A 20,000-nucleotide genomic window follows, 5' to 3' on the forward strand; every position below is an offset into this window, starting at 1 on the left:
ATAACAATAATAATAACAATAATAATAATAATAATAATAATAATAATAATAATAATAATAATAATAATAATAATAATAATAATAATGATAATAATAATAATAGTAATAATAATAATAGATAAATAAATAAAAAATAGTATAAATTGACTGTTCCTTAACCCCCTTAACATTCTCTCTCTCTCTCTACTCACTGTGTTGACCCGTGTTGCTCCCGCAGATCATCGTCGACGTCCCCTGCACAGTGAAGAAGTCCGTCGAGCACTGGCCAGTCGCGTCGGGTTGCGAGAGCTCGAAGTACACGAAATCCAGGCGGAGTTGGCAGATGTTGGCGTTCATGCGGTTGATGGTGAGGGTACAGGCGCCCAGGGTGGAGTCGTTGCTGGGGTTGACGAAGTAGGTGTTGTTGAACTTCGAGGTGGACGAGCATCTCTTGGTCACTGGAATGGGGGGGAGGGGAGGCGGTGAGGAGGGCGGCGGGGTGGAGGGGGAGGGGGAGAGTTGCGTGTAGGACACACACACACACACACGCACACGCACGCGCGCGCGCACACACACACACACAGTCCCCCCCCCCCCTCTCTCTCTCATCAGGGCTGTCAGTTTTCCGTATTCATAATGACCGTTTTCTTTTGATTAACCTCTAGGGGATACTGTTCTAGGCCAGTGAATCTTTTCCATTTCCGTGTTTTCAAATGTAAAAAGGGAACATGAGAAATCCGAGCCAACTTTTGAATCCTTAAAAATAAAGTAGAAAAAACAGTCAACTTTTGCACTAGATTTGTAAACAGTAAAAACAGTAAGGAATAAGATTCGAACTAGTATTGTGAAGATACGAAACGATGTTTATACGTTCTGATGGAAATTACTCATGTACTGTTTTCTATATATATATATATATATATATATATATATATATATATATATATATATATATATATATATATATATATATATAGGCAATTAAGGAATGGAAACAGAATGCTTTAAAGATATTTTCCTCTTGGCAATTGCTCTTTTAACCCCTCTAAGAAGTCCAAAATGTAGAGTTCCTTAAATTACAACAGTTGCCCAAAGGAGGTGTCAATGTTTACCGCCCACGTCACAAATATTTGGTGGTTTTCCGTTTGAACACTATAAACTAGCGTCTTTCTCCATAATCGGTGGTTTATCATATAAACTTTGGCGGTTTTTCATACAATCGTTGGCGGTTTTCCGTATAGACTATAAACTGGCGGTTTTCTATATGGACTACAAACTGGCGGTTTTCCGTATAGACTATAAACTGGCGGTTTTCCATATAGACTATAAACTGGCGGTTTTCTATATAGACTATAAACTGGCGGTTTTCTATAGACTATAAACTGGTGGTTTTCTATATAGACTATAAACTGGCGGTTTTCTATATAGACTATAAACTGGCGGTTTTCTATATAGACTATAAACTGGCGGTTTTCTATATAGACTATAAACTGGCGGTTTTCTATATAGACTATAAACTGGCGGTTTTCTATATAGACTACAAACTGGCGGTTTTCTATGTAGACTATAAACTGGTGGTTTTCTATATAGACTATAAACTGGCGGTTTTCTTTATAGACTATAAACTGGCGGTTTTCTATATAGACTATAAACTGGCGGTTTTCTATATTGACTATAAACTGGCGGTTTTCTATATGGACTACAAACTGGCGGTTTTCTATATAGACTACAAACTGGCGGTTTTCTATATAGACTATAAACTGGCGGTTTTCTATATAGACTACAAACTGGCGGTTTTCTATATGGACTACAAACTGGCGGTTTTCTATATGGACTACAAACTGGCGGTTTTCTTTATAGACTATAAACTGGCGGTTTTCTATAGACTACAAACTGGCGGTTTTCTATATAGACTATAAACTGGCGGTTTTCTATAGACTACAAACTGGCGGTTTTCTATATAGACTATAAACTGGCGGTTTTCTATATAGACTACAAACTGGCGGTTTTCTATATAGACTATAAACAGGCGGTTTTCTATATGGACTACAAACTGGCGGTTTTCTTTATAGACTACAAACTGGCGGTTTTCTATATGGACTACAAACTGGCGGTTTTCTATATAGACTACAAACTGGCGGTTTTCTATATGGACTACAAACTGGCGGTTTTCTATATGGACTACAAACTGGCGGTTTTCTTTATAGACTATAAACTGGCGGTTTTCTATAGACTACAAACTGGCGGTTTTCTATATAGACTATAAACTGGCGGTTTTCTATATAGACTACAAACTGGCGGTTTTCTATATAGACTACAAACTGGCGGTTTTCTATATGGACTACAAACTGGCGGTTTTCTATATAGACTATAAACTGGCGGTTTTCTATATGGACTACAAACTGGCGGTTTTCTATATAGACTAGAAACTGGCGGTTTTCTATATAGACTATAAACTGGCGGTTTTCTATAGACTACAAACTGGCGGTTTTCTATATAGACTATAAACTGGCGGTTTTCTATATAGACTAGAAACTGGCGGTTTTCTATATGGACTACAAACTGGCGGTTTTCTATATAGACTAGAAACTGGCGGTTTTCTATATGGACTACAAACTGGCGGTTTTCTATATAGACTACAAACTGGCGGTTTTCTATATGGACTACAAACTGGCGGTTTTCTATATAGACTAGAAACTGGCGGTTTTCTATATGGACTACAAACTGGCGGTTTTCTATATGGACTACAAACTGGCGGTTTTCTATATAGACTACAAACTGGCGGTTTTCTATATGGACTACAAACTGGCGGTTTTCTATATAGACTACAAACTGGCGGTTTTCTATATGGACTACAAACTGGCGGTTTTCTATATAGACTAGAAACTGGCGGTTTTCTATATGGACTACAAACTGGCGGTTTTCTATATGGACTACAAACTGGCGGTTTTCTATATAGACTATAAACTGGCGGTTTTCTATATAGACTAGAAACTGGCGGTTTTCTATATGGACTACAAACTGGCGGTTTTCTATATGGACTACAAACTGGCGGTTTTCTATATGGACTACAAACTGGCGGTTTTCTATATGGACTACAAACTGGCGGTTTTCTATATAGACTAGAAACTGGCGGTTTTCTATATGGACTACAAACTGGCGGTTTTCTATATAGACTAGAAACTGGCGGTTTTCTATATGGACTACAAACTGGCGGTTTTCTATATGGACTACAAACTGGCGGTTTTCTATATAGACTACAAACTGGCGGTTTTCTATATGGACTACAAACTGGCGGTTTTCTATATAGACTAGAAACTGGCGGTTTTCTATATGGACTACAAACTGGCGGTTTTCTATATGGACTACAAACTGGCGGTTTTCTATATAGACTAGAAACTGGCGGTTTTCTATATGGACTACAAACTGGCGGTTTTCTATATGGACTACAAACTGGCGGTTTTCTATATAGACTAGAAACTGGCGGTTTTCTATATGGACTACAAACTGGCGGTTTTCTATATGGACTACAAACTGGCGGTTTTCTATATAGACTAGAAACTGGCGGTTTTCTATATGGACTACAAACTGGCGGTTTTCTATATAGACTACAAACTGGCGGTTTTCTATATGGACTACAAACTGGCGGTTTTCTATATAGACTAGAAACTGGCGGTTTTCTATATGGACTACAAACTGGCGGTTTTCTATATGGACTACAAACTGGCGGTTTTCTATATAGACTATAAACTGGCGGTTTTCTATATAGACTACAAACTGGCGGTTTTCTATATGGACTACAAACAGGCGGTTTTCTATATAGACTATAAACTGGCGGTTTTCTATATAGACTACAAACTGGCGGTTTTCTATATAGACTACAAACTGGCGGTTTTCTATATGGACTACAAACTGGCGGTTTTCTATATGGACTACAAACTGGCGGTTTTCTATATAGACTATAAAATGCCGGTTTTCTATATAGACTATAAACTGGCGGTTTTCTATATGGACTACAAACTGGCGGTTTTCTATATAGACTATAAAATGCCGGTTTTCTATATAGACTAGAAACTGGCGGTTTTCTATATGGACTACAAACTGGCGGTTTTCTATATAGACTATAACTGGTGGTTTTCTATATAGACTATAAACTGGCGGTTTTCTATATAGACTATAAACTGGCGGTTTTCTATATAGACTATAAACTGGTGGTTTTCTATATAGACTATAAACTGGTGGTTTTCTATATAGACTATAAACTGGCGGTTTTCTATATGGACTACAAACTGGCGGTTTTCTATATAGACTATAACTGGTGGTTTTCTATATAGACTATAAACTGGCGGTTTTCTATATAGACTATAAACTGGCGGTTTTCTATATAGACTACAAACTGGCGGTTTTCTATATAGACTATAAACTGGCGGTTTTCTATATAGACTATAAACTGGCGGTTTTCTATATAGACTATAAACTGGCGATTTCTATATGGACTACAAACAGGCGGTTTTCTATATAGACTATAAACTGGTGGTTTTCTATATAGACTATAAACTGGTGGTTTTCTATAGACTATAAACTGGCGGTTTTCTATATAGACTATAAACTGGCGGTTTTCTATATAGACTATAAACTGGTGGTTTTCTATATAGACTATAAACAGGCGGTTTTCTATATAGACTATAAACTGGCGGTTTTCTATATAGACTATAAACAGGCGGTTTTCTATATAGACTATAAACTGGCGGTTTTCTATATAGACTATAAACAGGCGGTTTTCTATATAGACTATAAACTGGCGGTTTTCTATATAGACTATAAACAGGCGGTTTTCTATATAGACTATAAACTGGTGGTTTTCTATATAGACTATAAACAGGCGGTTTTCTATATAGACTATAAACTGGCGGTTTTCTATATAGACTATAAACTGGCGGTTTCCTATGTAGAATATAAACTGGCGGTTTTCTATATAGACTATAAACTGGTGGTTTTCTATATAGACTATAAACTGGCGGTTTTCTACACAGACTGTAAACTAGCGGTTTTCCGTAAAGATTATAAATGGCGGTTTTCTATATAGACTACATAGACTATAAACAGGCGGTTTTCCGTAAAGATTATAAACAGGCGGTTTTCCGTAAAGATTATAAACAGGCGGTTTTCCGTAAAGATTATAAACAGGCGGTTTTCCGTAAAGATTATAAACTGGCGGTTTTCCGTAAAGTTTATAAACAGGCGGTTTTCTGTAAAGATTATAAACTGGCGGTTTTCCGTAAAGATTATAAACAGGCGGTTTTCCGTAAAGATTATAAACAGGCGGTTTTCCGTAAATATTATAAACAGGCGGTTTTCCGTAAAGATTATAAACAGGCGGTTTTCCGTAAAGATTATAAACAGGCGGTTTTCCGTAAAGATTATAAACAGGCGGTTTTCCGTAAAGATTATAAACTGGCGGTTTTCCGTAAAGATTATAAACAGGCGGTTTTCCGTAAAGATTATAAACAGGCGGTTTTCCGTAAAGAGTATAAACAGGCGGTTTTCCGTAAAGATTATAAACAGGCGGTTTTCCGTAAAGATTATAAACTGGCGGTTTTCCGTAAAGATTATAAACAGGCGGTTTTCCGTAAAGATTATAAACAGGCGGTTTTCCGTAAAGATTATAAACAGGCGGTTTTCCGTAAAGATTATAAACAGGCGGTTTTCCGTAAAGATTATAAACTGGCGGTTTTCCGTAAAGATTATAAACTGGCGGTTTTCCGTAAAGATTATAAACAGGCGGTTTTCCGTAAAGATTATAAACAGGCGGTTTTCCGTAAAGATTATAAACAGGCGGTTTTCCGTAAAGATTATAAACTGGCGGTTTTCCGTAAAGATTATAAACAGGCGGTTTTCCGTAAAGATTATAAACAGGCGGTTTTCCGTAAAGATTATAAACTGGCGGTTTTCCGTAAAGATTATAAACAGGCGGTTTTCCGTAAAGATTATAAACAGGCGGTTTTCCGTAAAGATTATAAACAGGCGGTTTTCCGTAAAGATTATAAACAGGCGGTTTTCCGTAAAGATTATAAACTGGCGGTTTTCCGTAAAGATTATAAACTGGCGGTTTTCCGTAAAGATTATAAACAGGCGGTTTTCCGTAAAGATTATAAACAGGCGGTTTTCCGTAAAGATTATAAACAGGCGGTTTTCCGTAAAGATTATAAACTGGCGGTTTTCCGTAAAGATTATAAACAGGCGGTTTTCCGTAAAGATTATAAACAGGCGGTTTTCCGTAAAGATTATAAACAGGCGGTTTTCCGTAAAGATTATAAACAGGCGGTTTTCCGTAAAGATTATAAACAGGCGGTTTTCCGTAAAGATTATAAACAGGCGGTTTTCCGTAAAGATTATAAACAGGCGGTTTTCCGTAAAGATTATAAACAGGCGGTTTTCCGTAAAGATTATAAACTGGCGGTTTTCCGTAAAGATTATAAACAGGCGGTTTTCCGTAAAGATTATAAACAAGCGGTTTTCCGTAAAGATTATAAACAGGCGGTTTTCCGTAAAGATTATAAACTGGCGGTTTTCCGTAAAGATTATAAACAGGCGGTTTTCCGTATAGTATACGAACGCAGGACACTCACCCAGACAGCAGACTCCAAGGCCTTTCGCGCAGCTCCCCGACGACGTTCCCCCGTTGCTGGTGCACTCCTTGGCAGGCATGCAGGTGCCCAGGGTGCTGAAGCCGTCCCTCGTCGTGCACTGGTCGGGCTGGATCTGAACCAGGGCGATGAACACTGGCGGAGGAAATGGAGAAGGATGATAGGTGGAGAGGAGAGGGGGAAGAAGCGGGGGAGACGGAGGAGAAGGATAACAGGTGGAGAGGAGAGGGGGAAGAAGCGGTGGAGACGGAGGAGAAGGATAACAGGTGGAGAGGAGAGGGGGAAGAAGCGGGGGAGACGGAGGAGAAGGATAACAGGTGGAGAGGAGAGGGGGAAGAAGCGGTGGAGACCGAGGAGAAGGATAACAGGTGGAGAGGAGAGGGGGAAGAAGCGGGGGAGACGGAGGAGAAGGATAACAGGTGGAGAGGAGAGGGGGAAGAAGCGGGGGAGACGGAGGAGAAGGATAATAGGTGGAGAGGAGAGGGAGAAGAAGCGGGGGAGACGGAGGAGAAGGATAACAGGTGGAGAGGAGAGGGGGAAGAAGCGGGGGAGACGGAGGAGAAGGATAACAGGTGGAGAGGAGAGGGGGAAGAAGCGGGGGAGACGGAGGAGAAGGATAACAGGTGGAGAGGAGAGGGAGAAGAAGCGGGGGAGACGGAGAAGGATAACAGGTGGAGAGGAGAGGGGGAAGAAGCGGGGGAGACGGAGGAGAAGGATAACAGGTGGAGAGGAGAGGGGGAAGAAGCGGGGGAGACGGAGAAGGATAACAGGTGGAGAGGAGAGGGGGAAGAAGCGGGGGAGACGGAGGAGAAGGATAACAGGTGGAGAGGAGAGGGAGAAGAAGCGGGGGAGACGGAGAAGGATAACAGGTGGAGAGGAGAGGGGGAAGAAGCGGGGGAGACGGAGGAGAAGGATAATAGGTGGAGAGGAGAGGGGGAAGAAGCGGGAATAAGGGACGGGCGTTTGAAAAAAATGGTACACTGAGTGTGATTCTGTACGTGTGTATCTGTGTCTGTTTCTGTTACACACGAGTATCTAACATAAATAGAAAATTTACAGTTATATCTATATCTAGATGAATGAACACATTCATTGTGTGTGTGTGTTTGTGTGTGTGTGTGTGTGTGTGTTCCTGTTTGTTAAATATAATAAACAGATAATGAAATCGAATCCCAAGCGGCTCCACTTAAGAGCGCTTCCCCACATAAAAGGAGAATCGAAACCCTCATACACTTATCATCGCGCATTCGCTGACTCTCCCCGAGGTCGTCCGCCTCCCACGCCGAGAGGTCGTGTCCTGCCCCAGAAGAGTCGTCCCCGCGCGCATCCGGGTCGTCTGGGATTTGTCCGCCAGGTGCCGCTACGACCACGCACGCGAGGAGGACGACTGCTACGAGCACTTGGGTCGTTAGCCTGTTGCTCGCTCCGTAGACCTGGGGGGCGAGAGAAGGAGGGAGGGGTGAATAGATGGGTGGAGGGAAGGAGGGAGGGAGGGAGGGAGGGGTAAATAGGTGGGTGGATGGAGGGAGGGAAGGAGGGATGAATAAGTCGGTGGAGGGAGGGAGGGAGGGGTGAATAGGTGGGTGGAGGGAGGGGTGAATAGGTGGGTGGAGGGAGGGAGGGAGGGGTAAATAGGTGGGTGGATGGAGGGAGGGAGGGAGGGGTGAATATGTGGGTGGAGGGAGGGAGGGAGGGGTGAATAGGTGGGTGGAGGGAGGGAGGGAGGGAGGGACGGAGGGGTGAATATGTGGGTGGAGGGAGGGAGGGAGGGGTGAATTGGTTAGTGGAGGGAGGGATGGATGGAAAGGTGAATTAGATGGGTGGAGGGAGGGAGGAGTGAATAGGTGGGTGGAGAGAGGAAAGGATGGATGACGGTTGGGAGGGTGTGTGGATAGGTGGACGAGTGGGTGGAGAGGGAAAGGACGAAAGCAAGAACGATAGAGGGAGGATAGAGACAAAAAATAATCTAATAAACAATCTAAAACAAAATTCAAACAAAAATAGAACACACACAAACAAGAAACCCACACAAACACACACACACACACACACACACACACGCACACACACACACGCAGACGCCCTCTCCCAAAACCACATTCTCGACATCCACACCCTCATCTCACGGCAGTCACGCCCCTACTACGTGCCTGTAACAACTGAAGGTGCGTAAGCGAGACGGTTCAATTTGCACACTTTGTTTGACTAACCGATCATTGACTCTTGTTCTTGTTCCAGGGCGAGTCAATATTGCTCTCTCTTTCTTGTATGTTTTCTGTTGTTCTTTTGTTGTTGTTGTTGTTTTTCTGATTTTTTTGTGTGTGTCTTGTTCTCTCTTTTTTTCTCTTCTTTCTTTTTTCTTACTCCGTCTTCTCCTTTTCTTTTCTTCTGCTATTTCTTCTTGCTCTGATTCGTGTGCGTGTTCTTCATCTTTTCTTCTTATGCCTTTTTTCTAATTATTATTATCATTATCATTCGTCACACATACACACAAATGATGTATATTTAAAAAAACATATTTTATAACTGATAACTATGTATAGTTACTCCCTCGCATATGAATAAGAATGTCACACAGGTACACTATATTTTTTCATCTAACTTTTCTATCTAATTATCTATATTTAGAGTTCTTACTTTAAAATGACACTCATAAATGAACACTTATTTTTCATACTTTATCCATTTATTTTCTTCTTTTTTTTATCATGTATACTGCATTCGGTCTTTCTGCTTCCAAGTTGTATGTCTTATACAAACCAAAGATCTTATATCGTCTGATGTTTCTCGTATCAATCAAAGTGAAATAAAAACCATTTGTGTCTACAATAATTCAATCAGTGAATATTCTTGTAGATATCTAAATATATAAATCATTGCCTATCTTAGTATACATGTAGATAGCTGATTATATAAATGAAGGCCTATCTATCTTCTTAATATTCTTATAGATAGCTAAACATATAAATAATTAATTTCATAAATAGTTGTACGAATATCTGCTCAATAGACATATAGATAGCTAAACATATTAGATCCATTGAATGAATGTATTAATATCTCCTGAGTGTATTTATAGATAGCTAAACATAGATTATCAAAATCACTTAATGTATGAATGTATTAATATCTTCTGAATATACATATAGATAGCCAAACATATAAGTGATTAGATTCATTAAATAGATGAACGTATAGACATCTTCTGAATAAACATGTAGATAGCTGAACGTATAAATGATCAAATTACTTGAATAGATGAATATATTAATATTCCCTCGTTCCCTTTTCCTCGTGGATCTCCCTCACAATGCATTACTTACCTTCATGGCGACAAAAAAAATCTCAAAATCCTAAAGTGATCTTGTCGGTGCCAATTTCCAGGCGCCACTGCACGTCTTGCATGCATCTGGGGCCTTTATATACTCTCAGGGGGAGGCGCGAAGGGGCTAGTGGGCTTGGAAGGGGGAGGAGGGAGAAGGAAAAAATAAGGGAAGTGGGGTATGGGGGGAGAGGAGGAGGGGGTGGGAAAGGTGGGGAGGGGATGCGAGGGTGAGAGGGGAGGAAGAGACGGGGGAAGAAAGAATAGGGGGGTGGGCAGGAGATGAGCAAAAGGAGGAGGAGAGGAAAGAAGGAAAGGAGGTAGGTGAGGGAGGGAAGGAGAGAAAGAGAGAGAGAAGTGGAAGAGAAAGAGAGTGGAGAAAGGAAGAACAAGTACAATTTACTTAACTGACTCTACAATTTTTGCTGAAACTCAGATTTACAAGACAGTATCATTATTGCTATTGATATCAATATCATATAATATATCATAACATCATCATTATCATTATTACTACCATTATCATTATCACCAGTATTAATTACTATATCCATTCTCCTTCACTTCACTAATGGAATTTATAAAAAGGATGATAACTAACCAACAAATATGCGAAAAGAAAAAGAAAAAAGAGATTAATTTGTGAAGCCATTAACCTAGGAAATCTAACAGTTGAAAAGTCGGTTGCAGTGTTGCATTTGAAAGCGAAGAACCAAAGCATTTGCAAGCGTTTTCGTGCTGTTTGCATAACTGTTGAAGGTAGCCGTTACAGCAATGAACTCAAATTAACCGTTTATTATATATTTTATATATATTATTATATATTATATCTTAATTACGCGAGAAAGGGAAAGAGAACAATATAAATATATATATTTATCAATTAATAAGAGTTTGCAATGTACTTCTAATATATCATAGATCATTATTAAGCTTCTTTGCTTGCAGTAGATGCTCACGATGAAAATACACGGTAAAATATATGATAAAAACACGGTGAAGATACATTATAAAAACACGGTAGAAATACATGATGAAAAGCACGGTGAAAATAAATGATGAAGATGGATGACGAAAATACATGATGCAAACACCATAAAAATTAATTGTCTTTCTATTTTGGAGTAGTTGGGGTGATTTGCATTTTTTTTTTTTTTTTTTTTTAATCGAGGCAACAGAAAACCTTGATGCTTTCTCTGTCTTTTTGTCTGTTTGTCTGACTCTTTTTTTCTTCTCTCTCTCTCTCTCTCACTCTCCCTCTTCTCTCCCTCTCTCATTTATCATCTCTCACGTGTAAAATCTCTCTTAAAAAGTCTGTCCAATTCTCAGCTTTGTGAAGCGTTGTTAGTGCCCGTTCTCTTGAATTGTTATTCTAAACATCTCTAAGTCAAACATATGGCATATCTGTAATAGATACATACGTGATAGATTAATAGTAGACAAAGATGAATTTATGTAAATGAGCTTGTAAGAGAAATAAAACCACTTTCCGGAGAATTTAATAGAAAATGCAATCGTGATGTGTCTGAGTTATACATCCAGCTGTGCCTTTTCTTCTCAGCGTTTCATTTTGTGTTGCTGTTAGATGTTCTTTGGGTCAGTTGTTTGATTTTTTTTCTGAATAAAATCTGGCGAGGACCCAAAGAAATACCTAAGAATAGTTTGTACTATTGTGTCACCAGTGGCCGGAGCAATCTGGATTCACTCCTGTTAAGTCCACAGTAGACCGTATCTCGGCGCTTCGAGTCACTGTAGAGCGCCGTCGCGAGTTCGGGCGTGGGCTGCTTGCAGCCTACATCGACCTCAAGAAGGCGTTGGATACGGGGCATCGGGAAACACTCTGGGAGATCCTGATATTAAGAGGAAATATTAAGAGGATTATTGGATTAATAGCAAGTATATATACTGGTTCTGAGTGCTGTAAAGTGTGGTAGAGGCCTGTCGAGCTTCTTTCCTGTTAGTTCAGGAGTAAGGTAAGCACTCTTGGACTGGATACTAGGCAGAGCTACTGCCCAAAGTCATTGTGGAACAACTCTAGGCAATATAAAGGTACTGACCTTGATTTTGCCGACGATGTTGCTATTCTGTCTGAGTCGTTGGAAACCCTCGTGGTGGCTCTAGATGCATTTAGCAATGAAACGAAGCCCCTGGGCCTAGACGTCTCTTGGACTATGACCAAAATCCAGGTCTTTGGGGACTTTCTAGGGGAACCTGTTCGGTCGGTACGTGCTTGCGGCGAGGACATTGAAGTCACAGAGGGCTTTAAATACCTTGGTAATGTAGTTCATAACTATGGGCTGTCAGACCAGAATGTCAGTAAACGAATTCGTCTAGCAGCAGGGCTCATGAACTCTCTCGACAAGAGTATTTGGAGATGTCGGTACCTGTGCAGAAGGACTAAGCTACGTGTTTTCAAGGCCTTGATAATGCCACTTTTACTATACGTTAGTGAAACCTGGACTCCTGCACCTTGGAGTCTCGTCTTGATGCCTTTTGTAATATGTCCTGGGGTACTGCTGGCGGGATCACGTGTCCAACCAACGGTTGCACCATGAGACCTTTTGCACAATCCGTGATCGCCAACTCAGGCTATACGGCCACCTGGCTCGCTTTCCTCAGGATGCTGCTGCCCACCAGGTTGACTCTGTACGAGACAGCCCTGGGGGGAGGAGGCCTGTGGGACGACCTAGGAAGTCGTGGCTTGGTCTGATTAATCAATCCTGTTGTTGAGGAGCTTGAGACAGGCTCGCCATGAGGAATATTCGTAGGTGGAAACGCAGGATGGCTGCGGCTATGCCTCCCCGTCGGCGTTAGCTCTCAATGACGATGATGATTGAATTAAATTTCCATAGACAGTGTGAAGTATTGTATTTAGCTATTTCTTTGAAATTTAGCTTGGTAACTTTGAGCAAGACGAAGTTTAAAGCTAGAAATATGAATATACCGCCCTTTAATCTCAATTCTGTTGCATTATCATATCTCTTTCTATTCATGGAAGAGAAATACTTTCCTTGAAGTGACAAAGGAACTTGCGAGATTTAGCCTGTGAGATAAAATCAGAGTTGGTATCTCTTTTCAAATCCACATTTTCCAGGTAGAATTACCACCAGAAGCATGTGATTTTTTTTTCAGTCGATTTCTTTGATGAATCAAATTCAGAAATATTGCGTAGACAGAGGTGCGTGGCCTGCGGTTTGGAGTCATCACATTTAAGAATTAGAACGCATCATTTTTATCTTTTTGTATCCGTGTATTTCTTAATTATTAGAGAAAACGAGGCAATTTGATATTTTTTAACTTCATATAATTACAGTATAATGTTATATATAATCATAATATAAAACAAAAAATTGTGCTTATTGGGGTAAAATAAAAACATTATGCGTTTTATTCAGTTGTTTTATTGATAAAACAACAGAAAAGCTCTCTCGTAGGTATGTCATATTCAAATAATTCAAGACCATCGGTATCACATCTTTAAGAAAACGTTTCTCATTGGAAAATTAGAAGCTTCCACCTCTAACATTAAAAAATATGACCTTTACCTCTTAAAGAATAAATAAATAAAAATAATTCTCCAAGTGCTCCTCTTGTCAGAAAATATTTCCCATGATTTTGCAAATACTGGAAGATATTTGTCCACTTTGCCGGATTTTTGAAGTTTTACACCCAACCCCTCCATAGACAATTAGACATGTTTTAACATTACGTCTTAACAGTATAATACGTCATATCTAATCACGATATTAAAGTAAGTTTGTACTCATAAGGGTAAAATAAAAATATAATGCGTTATATTCAGTCATACTTTATTGATAAAACATGAACTGTCCACTGTATATTTTTGTTATTTGTGTTGTATACAGAAGGTTAATATCAATACTGATATCATTATTTTTATAATTATATTATGAAAATAGATATATAAGATTTGAAATAATTATACCGAAAATCAAGGAAAAGATTAAACAGTTGAGATAGTTTGAACTAGGAATTGACTTCAAGGTGTCTAACGGCCAGTATGTTAAATTGTTCATATATGCAGACATGTATATACACATAAATAGATGCATATCTGCCTTTCTATCTGGTAAATAATTTATCTACCTATCTACCTGGTATATATGCGTGTCAAGATTGACAGATATGCATTTATTTTGTGTGTATGTATGAATATCCATTGGATCGGACCGCACAAATTTAACAAACCGTTCGTAAATACTTCTGGAGTCACCTATGTATACAAACAATCAAGCAACAACGAAAAAAGCAAGAAAAAAACTTAAACTTAAAGCCACACCATACTGGGTAATTTTAAACACAAACTTCCATAATTGTTCTTAAAATAGGATTGAACACTAACGGAAGTGATGTCATTTGTCGAGGCGGGAACTCGACTCTCTCTCTCTCTCTCTCTCTCTCTCTCTCTCTCTCTCTCTCTCTCTCTCTCTCTCTCTCTCTCTCTCTCTCTCTCTCTCTCTCTCTCTCTCTCTCTCTCTCTCCTTCTTTTCATATTTTTAATCTCTTCTATCCATCTTTCGAACTAATGAAATTTCATACACCGTACACCCCCTCCCCTACCCATTAACCACCCATTCTCCCAATAACAAACAATTACTTCAACAACAATCGGTGATCTGTCGGTACTTCAAGCCGAAACCACGATTTGCAGTGTCCGAATATTCGTCTGCATCAGTGTGCACGTACATGACAAAGGGTTTCATGGTAGCTGAAAATGATTAAGGAAATATACCTAAGCGTTCCTTGGCAGCTGAAAATAATGAATTAATTATACTACAGGGTTTTATGGTAGCTGAGGATAACAAGGGAAATGGACTAGGAATGAGCATAAGGTTTCATGGTAGCTGAAAATAACGTGCTAAATAAACTAGGAACGGGCATTGGGTTTCATGGTAGCTGAAAAGGACGAGGGAAATATACCAGAAACGAGCATAGGGTTTCATGGCAGCTGAAAATAACAAGGGAAATATACCCATGATAAGCAAAGGGTTTCATGGCAACTGAAAATGAGGAGGGAAATGTACCAAAGGGTTTCATGGCAGCTGAAAATATAAGAAATATACCAGAGGGTTTCCTGGTAGCTGGAAGAGAAGGGAAAGTATGAGAGAATTATGATATGCTGGACAGTATATCATGTTGTTATGTAACAAATCATGTCTTTCTTTTGATTACTCTTTGTTCAGCTATAACATCTGTGACTACGATTCAACAGACTAGGGGTGTTGGTCTTCAATGTCTGGGCAGTGAGAGAGAGAGAGAGAGAGAGAGAGAGAGATAGAGAGAGAGAGAGAGAGAGAGAGAGAGAGAGAGAGAGAGAGAGAGAGAGAGAGAGAGAGAGAGAGAGAGAGAGAGAGAGAGAGAGAGAGAGAGAGAGAGAGTATGTGTGTGTGTGTGTGTGTGTGTGTGTGTGTGTGTGTGAGATAACAAGTTTACCTCCCAACCTCTATTCAGTACTTATATATCAGACTATCTACCAATCTATTTCTATATGTGAGTGCGTGAATGAATGAATGAGTAGGTGAATGAGGGAATGAATGAATGAATAGGTGAATGAGTGAATGAATGAATGAGTACGTGAGTAGGTGAGTGAATGAATGAGTACGTGAGTAGGTGAGTGAGTGAATGAATGAATGAGTAGGTGAATGAGTGAATGAATGAATGAATAGGTGAATGAGTGAATGGATGAATGAGTACGTGAGTAGGTGAGTGAATGAATGAGTACGTGAGTAGGTGAGTGAGTGAATGAATGAGTGAATGAATGAATGAGTAGGTGAGCAAATGAATGAGTACGTGAGTAGGTGAGCGAATGAATGAGTGACTGCCCATGACCACAATAAAAGCCCCGTCCCCGCAACTCACAGGTGACGGAGTCCGGGAACCCGAGGCCGCAGAACCTGTCCGCCGAGTTCTGGTTGTTGTCGACGCCGCCCGGGATGATCACGTAGTCGGTCGTGCACGCCGCCCCCGTGGCACCCGCTCCCGCAGTGCCTAAGGGGGGGGTTGGGGGGCGTGAGGCAGTCAGGCGGGAAGGAAATGGGCGTGAAGCAGCGTCGATGATTGGCAGAGAGGTGATCATAAAGAAATTTTAAGGAGAGAGATTATATAAAACATTAATTTATAGTGCTGGCTTCTTGTGGTAGTTTGCATCGGATATTCTGTTGAGTATTGGATAATGAATAATAAAAAAAATGCAAACAGAGAAAGAGAAGAGACAAAAACAGACAAATTTAGAAGAACTTATAAGAGAGAGAGACAGAGAGAGAGAGAGAGAGAGAGAGAGAGAGAGAGAGAGACAGAGAGAGAGAGAGAGAGAGAGAGAGAGAGAGAATGAGAGAGAGAGAGAGAGAAAGAATGAGAGAGAGAGAGAGAGAACGAGTAAAAGAAAGAAAGAAAAAGAAGACAAGGGAAGATAAAAAAGAAGAAAAAAAAGAGAGACAGAAACACAGACACAGACAAACACAAAAAACAGAGAAAATGAGAGAAAACAACAACAACAACAACAACAACAACAACAACAATAAAAAAAACTGCTACCCATACCGACAAGATCGGGATCAGTAGCCTGCACATTCCCACTGAGTGTGAAAGCGTTGTTCCCGAAGGCAGTGACTCGCTCCCACATTATACCACAGTAACCCTCTTCCGGTTTTATGCAGACGCCGTAGTTCAGTCTGGCGATCTCGCTGTTCACTGAGAGATAGATAGATGGATGGATAGATAGATAGATCGATGGATAGATAGATATATAGATGGATGGATGGATGGATGGATGGATAGATAAATAGATAGATAGATCGATGGATAGATAGATGGATGGATCGATGGATAGATGGATGGATGGATGGATAGATAGATAGATAGATAGATGGATAGATAGATGGATGGATAGATGGATGGATAGATAGATCGATGGATAGATAGATGGATGGATAGGTAGATAGATCGATGGATAGATGGATAGATAGATGGATGGATGGATAGATAGATAGATAGATGAATAGATGGATGGATAGATAGATGTATAGATAGATAGATGGATGGTTGGATGGATAGTTGGATAGATAGATCGATGGATAAATGGGTGGGTAGGTGGGTGTGTAGGGTAGGGTAGGGTAAGGAATGGTAAGGTAGGGTAGGTAGGTAGGGTTGGGTAGTGTAGATAGATAGATAGATAGATACGTGAGTAGGTGGGTGTGTAGGGTAGGGTAAAGTGGGGTAGGTATGGTAGGGTAAGGTAAGTAGGTGCATGATAAATAGATAGATGAAAAGACAGATTAATAGAGAAGTTGATAAAAAAGATAGATTGATGGGCAGGCAGATATACAGATCAAAATATAGAGAGATAAATATAGATAAATATGCATATTGAAAATTTTGAAAAAATACAAAATGATACACACTTATCATCATACCATGAGTCGATCTATAACTAAAGTATCGATATAAAACCAACAAAGAATAAAATAAGTTATAATAAGTTAATAACGAGTTATTCCATGGCCATGAATTAAACTTTCTATCTATCAATTCAAATTCATAAATAATTCTACCCTTACCTGATCTATTGCTATCTATCAATTCAATAATTCTACCCTTACCTGATCTATTGCTATCTATCAATTCAATAATTCTACCCTTACCTGATCTATTGAAAGAATTGTAATGATCGAAGTTGAAACTCTTGACGTATCCTGAAGACTCTGTGTAGTACTGAAGACATCCGGTAGGTGCTGCAGTGGGGGGGTAGGAGAGGGGGTATGGGTGAGGATAATGGGTAGGGGGTTGGGGGAGATAATAGGAGGTGGGGTGTGGAGAGAGGGGGTGGGGGTGAGGGTAATAGGTGTGGGGGGTTGGGGGAGATAATAGGAGGTGGGGTTGGGGTATATAATAGGAGGTGGGGTGAGGGAGATAATAGGAGAAGGAGAGAGAGTAATAGTGAGAGGTGTGGGGGTAATAGGAGAGGGGAAGGATAATAGGATGTGGGGGTGAGATTAATTGGTATGGAGGGTTAGGGGGTCATAGGTGTAAGGGGTGTGTGGGGGTGGTGGTAATAGGAGAGGGAATGGGGGTGAGGGTTATTGGTATGGGGGGGGGGTCATAGGTGTAAGAGGTGTGGGAGGTAATAGGAGAGGGAATGGCGGTGAGGGTAATGGGTATGGGGGTGGGGGTTATAGGTGTAAGGGGTTTGGGACGGTAATAGGAGAGGGGGGTAGAAGGTGAGGGGAATGGGTGTGAGGAATTGGGGGAGGTAATGGAAGAGGGTAATAATGAGAGGTTTGGGGGTAATGGGAGAGGGGGAAGGATAATAGGCATGGGAGTGGGGGAGATAATAGGAGGTGGGGTGTGGGGGTGATAGGAGAGGGGGATGGGGGTGAGAGTAATGGGTGTGAGGTGTTGGGGGATGTAACAGGAGAGGGGGGGAGTGGTAATAGGACATGGGGTGGGGGTAATAGGAGAATGGGTGTGGGGTAAGAGGTAAGGCAAGAGATTTGGGATTGTAAGGGGAGACAGGTAAAGAATAATGGAGAAATAAGGGAATGATGGGAGAGGAAAGGAGGGAAGGGAGGGAAAGAAGAGAAGATCAAAATTTAATTTGATGATGATACATAATAATGATAATTGTAATGATGATCATAATACTGATAATGATGATAATACTGATAATGATACTACTACTACAACTACTACTACTACTACTACTACTACTAATAATAATAATAATGATAATAAGAATGGTACTAATCATACTAATAAAGATAATTATGGTAGTAATAATATCATTAATAATAATGATAATGATAATTAGAATGATAATATCAATGACGATGAGCATGATATTGACGATGATCATCATAATTATGATAAGATAGATAATATCAATCTTGATGACGACGATAATGATAATAACAAAGAAAATGTAATACATGATAACAGACGTCCAGCATAATTTCGGAATCTCACCCCCCTCAAAAAAAAAAAAAAAAAAAAAAAACTTGTGACCTCGAAAATCAGCAATTTAATCTCTTCATTCAAACCGAAGAAAAAGAAGAAGACAAAAGGAAAGAAAAGAAGAACAAAATGAAAAGGAAAAAATAAAGAGAAAAAAAGGAAAAAGAAAACGAAGAAGAAGAATGAAAAGGAAAAAGAAGTAGAGGAACTAAAAGGCAAAAGAAGTAAAAAAGGAAAAAAAAAGAACACAAGAAGAAGAAGAAGAAAAATAAAAGAAGTAAATTAAAAATAAAAGCAAGAAGAACAAAAGAGGAAAAGAAAAAAAGGAAAAAGAAAAAGAAGAACAAAAAGGAAAGAACATATAATAGAAGAAGAAGAAGAAGGAGAAAAAGAGAAGGAAAGAATAAAGGAGAAAAAGAGAAAAAAGAAAAAGACAAAAGAAGGAAAGAAAAAAAGACGAAAAGAAAAAGGAAAAACGAAAGAAAAAATAAGAAAAATGAGGGGACATTGCCGTCCTTACCTCTATCCTCAGAATCGCAAGGAATCTGAGTGACCTTGATATTCCACCATCGAAGGTCAGTCGGGGTCACCGACCTGTCAACTGTGACCTTGAGGGCGCTGCAAGTTGGGTCAACGTCGATGTACACTGGAGGGCGAGAAGGGGGGAGGTCAAATATCTTGAAGAATGAATAGGAGAGTGGGTATAGTATAAAGATATGTGGGTGTGAAATATGTGTTCATGTGGATGTGGATGTTTGAAATATGTGTTCATGTGGATGTGGATGCTTGGAATAATAAATGGGTGTAGGAAAGGTTTATTTTGTTCTAGGTTTGTTTGTGTATCTGGATAAGTTTTTTTTTTTTTATTCAATTTTATCTTAATCTCTTTCTCGCCCTCTCTGTCTTCTTTGCCTCTTTCACTTCCACCGTTTCCTTGTTTATTCCCTTTTCCTTTCCGTCTCTGTTCACCGATAACTTCTTCAGTCCTTACCCTATTCTTCCCTCCCTTCTTGTTTCTCTCCATTTCCCTCTCCCTTCTTTACTGCACTCCCCCTTTTTCTCTCTCCCTTCTTCCCTTCCTC

The 20,000-nt window shown here is 39.9% G+C and overlaps 3 protein-coding genes across 3 annotated transcripts in view; 1 reads left to right on the forward strand and 2 right to left on the reverse strand.

Moving 5' to 3' along the window:
- The window catches only part of LOC113816683 (uncharacterized), an 18,529-nt gene extending 8,507 nt beyond the window's left edge, over positions 1 to 10,022 (reverse strand). Inside the window, exons 1-4 of the mRNA XM_027368748.2 lie at positions 9,950 to 10,022; positions 7,858 to 8,059; positions 6,609 to 6,761; positions 192 to 437 (exon numbers count right to left, since the gene is read on the reverse strand). Coding sequence (XP_027224549.2) covers positions 192 to 437; positions 6,609 to 6,761; positions 7,858 to 8,059; positions 9,950 to 9,955 — 607 coding nt within the window. The 5' untranslated portion in view covers positions 9,956 to 10,022. The remainder of the gene's footprint in view (positions 1 to 191; positions 438 to 6,608; positions 6,762 to 7,857; positions 8,060 to 9,949) is intronic.
- An 886-nt stretch (positions 10,023 to 10,908) lies between these two features.
- On the forward strand, positions 10,909 to 12,503 carry LOC138859355 (uncharacterized). Its single transcript, XM_070114167.1, has 4 exons — positions 10,909 to 10,921; positions 11,510 to 11,544; positions 11,631 to 11,878; positions 11,948 to 12,503. The coding sequence occupies exons 1-4, from the start codon at positions 10,909 to 10,911 to the stop codon at positions 12,501 to 12,503; spliced, it is 852 nt and encodes a 283-aa protein (XP_069970268.1).
- A 1,842-nt stretch (positions 12,504 to 14,345) lies between these two features.
- The window catches only part of LOC113816828 (uncharacterized), an 8,747-nt gene continuing 3,092 nt past the window's right edge, over positions 14,346 to 20,000 (reverse strand). Inside the window, exons 5-9 of the mRNA XM_027368846.2 lie at positions 19,439 to 19,564; positions 17,610 to 17,699; positions 16,510 to 16,659; positions 15,829 to 15,957; positions 14,346 to 14,677 (exon numbers count right to left, since the gene is read on the reverse strand). Of these exons, the coding sequence (XP_027224647.2) occupies positions 14,568 to 14,677; positions 15,829 to 15,957; positions 16,510 to 16,659; positions 17,610 to 17,699; positions 19,439 to 19,564 (605 nt within the window). The 3' untranslated portion in view covers positions 14,346 to 14,567. The remainder of the gene's footprint in view (positions 14,678 to 15,828; positions 15,958 to 16,509; positions 16,660 to 17,609; positions 17,700 to 19,438; positions 19,565 to 20,000) is intronic.

The sequence above is a fragment of the Penaeus vannamei genome, chromosome 35, assembly GCF_042767895.1.
Source record: "Penaeus vannamei isolate JL-2024 chromosome 35, ASM4276789v1, whole genome shotgun sequence".
Classification (NCBI taxonomy): Eukaryota; Metazoa; Arthropoda; class Malacostraca; order Decapoda; family Penaeidae; genus Penaeus; species Penaeus vannamei.

Bases quoted from the DNA above. Each gene is read 5' to 3' on its own strand.
- LOC138859355 (XM_070114167.1), top strand. The intron at 11,545-11,630 runs GTCAGTTGTTTG...TTGTGTCACCAG, and splicing joins TGCTGTTAGATGTTCTTTGG to TGGCCGGAGCAATCTGGATT. The intron at 11,879-11,947 runs GTAGAGGCCTGT...ACTGGATACTAG, and splicing joins TCTGAGTGCTGTAAAGTGTG to GCAGAGCTACTGCCCAAAGT.